Source organism: Carya illinoinensis, chromosome 11 (assembly GCF_018687715.1).
Source record: "Carya illinoinensis cultivar Pawnee chromosome 11, C.illinoinensisPawnee_v1, whole genome shotgun sequence".
Classification (NCBI taxonomy): Eukaryota; Viridiplantae; Streptophyta; class Magnoliopsida; order Fagales; family Juglandaceae; genus Carya; species Carya illinoinensis.
Window position 1 is genome coordinate 4,853,438 of NC_056762.1, and position 4,821 is coordinate 4,858,258.

Sequence of the window (4,821 nt, forward strand, 5' to 3'; positions counted from 1 at the left end):
ATAGGAAGAGCAGTAAGAAGAACGTAATCATCATCATGTGTCATGAAGATTAAATCATAAATATGGGCTTTTTTTACCATGAAAGAAAAAATAAATTTTTATCAATAAAAAGAGACAGATCGAAGGGTGGAAGACAGAGTCAAGAGGTCAAGCCGGGATCGGGGACCAGCCGCATTCCCATTCACACCAGAACAAACTTGATAGTGTGATAAAAATATTCGGCTTAATTTGACAACGGATCTTTCCTGTGAAGGTTCCGCTCAGTCGCTGTACGTGCTTCCTACGTTTCTTATCTTTTGCATTATTTCTCCATGCCCAAGAAAGCTGCCTGCCTTCTATATAATTAAAGTAGTCACAGTTCGAACTCAAAACCCTACCCTCAGTTTACCGAGCTTAAAAGCAAGAGAAAAGACGAGAGAGACAGAGATCAGCGAGAGATCATATTGGACGGTTGAAAATGAAGAAGACAAGCAGTACCGATGATGCAACGAAGCCTGATAGAAAGACAGTGGAGAGGAACAGAAGAATCCATATGAAAGGGCTATGCTTTAAGCTTGCTTCTCTTATTCCTGATCTCCACTACTTCCAACCCTCCAGGGTACTCACAGCTAATTATTCACTATCTATTTTTAGTTGAAGATATGATTTTCATGCTTGCAGACTAAACGCATTAACTCTTGTTTTTATCTGCTCTCTCGAATTCATGGAAACCCCACCATTGGAAATTAAGCTTGGATAATGCTTTATCCACAGAAGGTGGCCACCGAATGTGGCCACCGATTGTACTTTTTAATTTTTTTAATATATATTCTTTTATTTAGTGATTAAGAAAGTATTTTTAAATGATATTGTGATTTTTATTTATTTTTAAAAAATATTTAAATATATTAAAAAAATACGTATAAAAAATAAAAAACAAAAAAAAAAATTGTTTTGCCTTTTCGGTGGCCACCTTCGGTGGCGTTTTTCTGTGGACGTAGCAGCGTGCAGCTTCACCAACTTTTTCACGTTTTGGACTTTAGGTATTAGCTTAGCAGTTCATTAATTAGAAGTCGATCCGTACAAACTACAAAGTGTTTATATAATCATATGATCATCAGAGACTATACATGACGATATCGTTAATTAGAAAGAGGATGATCAATGGGTTTATAATGGGATCAAAGGGCTGGGTTAATATCAGATATATATGAGAGACTACAAAGGGCTGGGTTATCAAACAATCGAACTAACAAGATTTAGCTGGGCATGAGTGTAATTGAAACGAGAGTTGATATTCAAGAGGGAGAGAGTTACAACCATATATCTGTGCCAAGAAGCTCGCTGATACGTAAATGACCTTTTCTTCCTGTTTTCTGCAATTTATTGATTTTGTTAGTACTTTGTCGGTCGTTCGTGTTCATGATATGGCATAGAGATCTTCTCGCCGGCACCATTGAAAAAAAAGGGACTGTCCACTTTTCATCCTGTTTCTTCTAAATTGTTGGCATAATTACTCGCAGTACCGTTTCTTTGAAATTATTGGCATCATGTACTCGCATTACTGTTTGGTTGCTCAATCATGTTCGACTTATATCAAATTTATTATTGATGGAATCTATAATCTTTTTAAATTTACATAAAAATATTAAACTCATCTCAATCTAGTTACTTCATACATTTTTATCTAAAAATTTAAAAAAATTTAAAATTAAAATATTCTATTTAATTACACAGTTCAGATGAGATGAGATGAGATGTTTTGAATAATAACGAATAAAATATTGTTATAATATAATTTTTAATATTAATTTTGTATTGAGATTTGAAAAAGTTAAATAGTTTATTATATTTTATATGAAAATTTAAAAAATTTATAATAATTAAATAAGATGAAATTATTTAGTTTTGGATAGCCAAAATTTGAAAAACTCATCTCCGTAGCTAAAATTTATAAAATATTACTATTTATAACTCAACTCAACTCATTTCAACATCTAAACAACGTTGCTTAAAGTCATTTTCTAGCTATCAAAGTTGCGGGAAAATATCATAAAACTAGCCTGCTTTACAGCTATTTTCAATGACGTGATACATGCTGACTTATTAACAGTCTCAATTAATAATCCGATATGATGAATTCCAGAATCCATCCATACATATACATTCAGTTTATAGACACATGCATTACCTCCTATATATATATATATATTAGTATTACCTCACGGTATCGATTAATCTACGTCTCCTTTCTTTTTCTTTAGTTAATTATAACTTGGAAGAGATCATATTCAAGTACCCAGATCTGTTAATTTCAGTACATGAGCTAGATAGTTTAATTTGGTTAATTACTAATTATTTCTTTTCTATATTATATGTTGTAGGACATGGTTTCGCAGCAAGATAAGATCGATTACGCCACCCGCTATATCACCCAGCTGAGGGAAAGAATAGAAAAGTTAAAGCGTAGGAAGGAACAAGTTGCAGGGAGTTTAGGTAATAGCAGTAACATGGGGATTGGCTCATCGCTTCCTATTGTTGACTTAAGAGACTTGGGTTCCAGTATAGAAGTCATTTTGATAAGTGGGTTGCAGAAGAACTTCATCTATGAGGTTACTTGTATTCTTCAGGAAGAAGGTGCTGAAGTTGTCAGCAGTAGCTTTTATCCTGTGGGTGATAAAATTTTCCATACAATTCATGCTCAGGTATATATCTATATATACAACATCTTAAATGCTAGTAATTCTTTTGCGATAATTATTTTCTTCGATCCCAATCCTCATTCCTGTTCGATGATTTTTCCAGGCAAAGATTTCAAGAATTGGGGTTGAGACTTCAAGGGTATGGCAAAGATTGAAAGAACTAAAAAATTGAGTGGGTTTCTGCATGCAAATCTGACTAGTTTCTCATCAGAGCTGCTAGCATTCAGCAACAGTACTTAATTAAGCCCTGTTTGTTCACCATTTGTGATCAAGATATATGTCTACAGCTATATGTGCTACCCAGATATTAAAGCTACCTTGTGCAAGCATTAATTCTAGACAAATTATTAAAGTTACATCTCTTTTTTTTTTTTTTTTGAAAGGATTAAAGTTACATCTCGAATCCTTTACTTGATGTTGTTAATTGTAGTTGTTTAAGGCAATCTGAAATCAAGAAAAATAGTTCAAAAAAACTATGAAAAGGTCGGTCCCCAATTAGAAAATGTCAAAAAACATTCAGATCAGTTGTCATGTTAAATGAGTCTGTCCTATTATGTCCTATCATGTCCATTCTGCGTTAAATTTTCCTAGAAATCGATGCTGTTAGATGTGACACATTAAGTCTAAAGAATTTTGTAATTTAATGTTCACACGAGGAAGCTACGTACGTACGGACATTAGTTAATTTGTACAAGCCTTGACTTTTGTTAGCTAGACATAATAATCTTTGTGAACTAATATTATTCAAAATTTTATACTAGAAAATGATCAGTACGTAAGTGACACTTGCCACATTTAGTTCAATCTGGTGAATGATTAGGAGTTTAATTTTTTTTTATCTTATAAATGCCAATTAGTTTTTTAGTATGTTTTTCAGCTTGATGATAATTTATTTTTTAATTTAATTAATTGATAATTTTCTAATTGATTTGTGATTAAGTTATAGTACTCATTTTACAGTTTGGATAGTGGAGTATTCTCAATATACTATATTATTATTTATTATTTTATTATTATTATTTATATATTTTGTATTACTCTTCATTATTATTTAATATTTTATTATTATTTTTTATTATTTATAAAATATCTGAAATCATTTCATTGTTTTATAAATTTTCATCTCTTTTGTAATTTGATCTCCACACGGGATGAAAAAAAAATAGGAGCATTGACAATGTTAATATTGTTGATGATAGCACTAATTGTGTTAACGTGTTGTGCATATTTTTGTCACATTTGCTCACAACAATAATTATTTTTCATTAAGACAATAATTAGTCATGCGTTGTAATTATTTTTCATTAAAACTTTATCGAGTGGACAGGAGGAATTGCTCGTTGCGTAATGATTATTGATTATCCGTACGGCAGCTTGCTAGATCCAGTTGGTTTTCAAAAAAGAATAATTCTATTTAACTATAAAAAAATTTAATTATAAATATAACTGTGTACTAATATATATATTAATATGATTGATTAAAAATTAAATTTTATTAAAAATTATACTAATTTAAATTTTAAATATAAAGAAATCAATATTGATACGCAAATTAGTATACGATTTTGCTTGTATATAACAAAACTCTTTAACCACACAGTAAAAAATATAATAATAAAATATTTATTTTTTATTTAATAATTAAAAAATTCATTTTTAATATATTGATATATTTTTAAAAAAAATATTTAAAAATATTAAAAATATGAAAGAAATTAAAAAAAAAAAAAAAACACACACACACACACACACACACACACAAATGATGCCCACCGGTCTTTACTAGGCAGCCTAGCACAGCTCTTTAAAAAAAAATTGAAAAAAAAATACTGCTGCTGCCCAAATAGGAGAGATATGATGAAATATGAAGGGTTAGTGAAAGAAGTAAAAATGAATGTGTAATGAGTGAGAGTAGTGGCGGATTTACACATACTTCCTTTGGTGGAACTTGATATTGTATTGGGTAATCCATGACTCAAGGGCCTTGGAAAGGTAGTGCTTGACTACAACAAAAGGACCATGGAATTCAAACTAGGGTCCGAGAAAAATGTATGAGTAACTTTAGCATTCAAGAAGGCCAAGTCGGGAGAGGTCTCAATGTTAGAAAAGATGGACAAAGGAGGGGCACATTATTTTGCCA

General features: G+C 31.0%; 1 protein-coding gene across 1 annotated transcript; it reads left to right on the plus strand.

Moving 5' to 3' along the window:
- The first annotated feature begins 286 nt into the window (after positions 1–286).
- On the plus strand, positions 287–3,191 carry LOC122282689 (transcription factor bHLH162-like). Its single transcript, XM_043094669.1, has 3 exons — positions 287–598; positions 2,364–2,684; positions 2,785–3,191. The coding sequence occupies exons 1-3, from the start codon at positions 458–460 to the stop codon at positions 2,851–2,853; spliced, it is 531 nt and encodes a 176-aa protein (XP_042950603.1). The 5' UTR covers positions 287–457; the 3' UTR covers positions 2,854–3,191.
- The last annotated feature ends 1,630 nt before the right edge of the window (positions 3,192–4,821 follow it).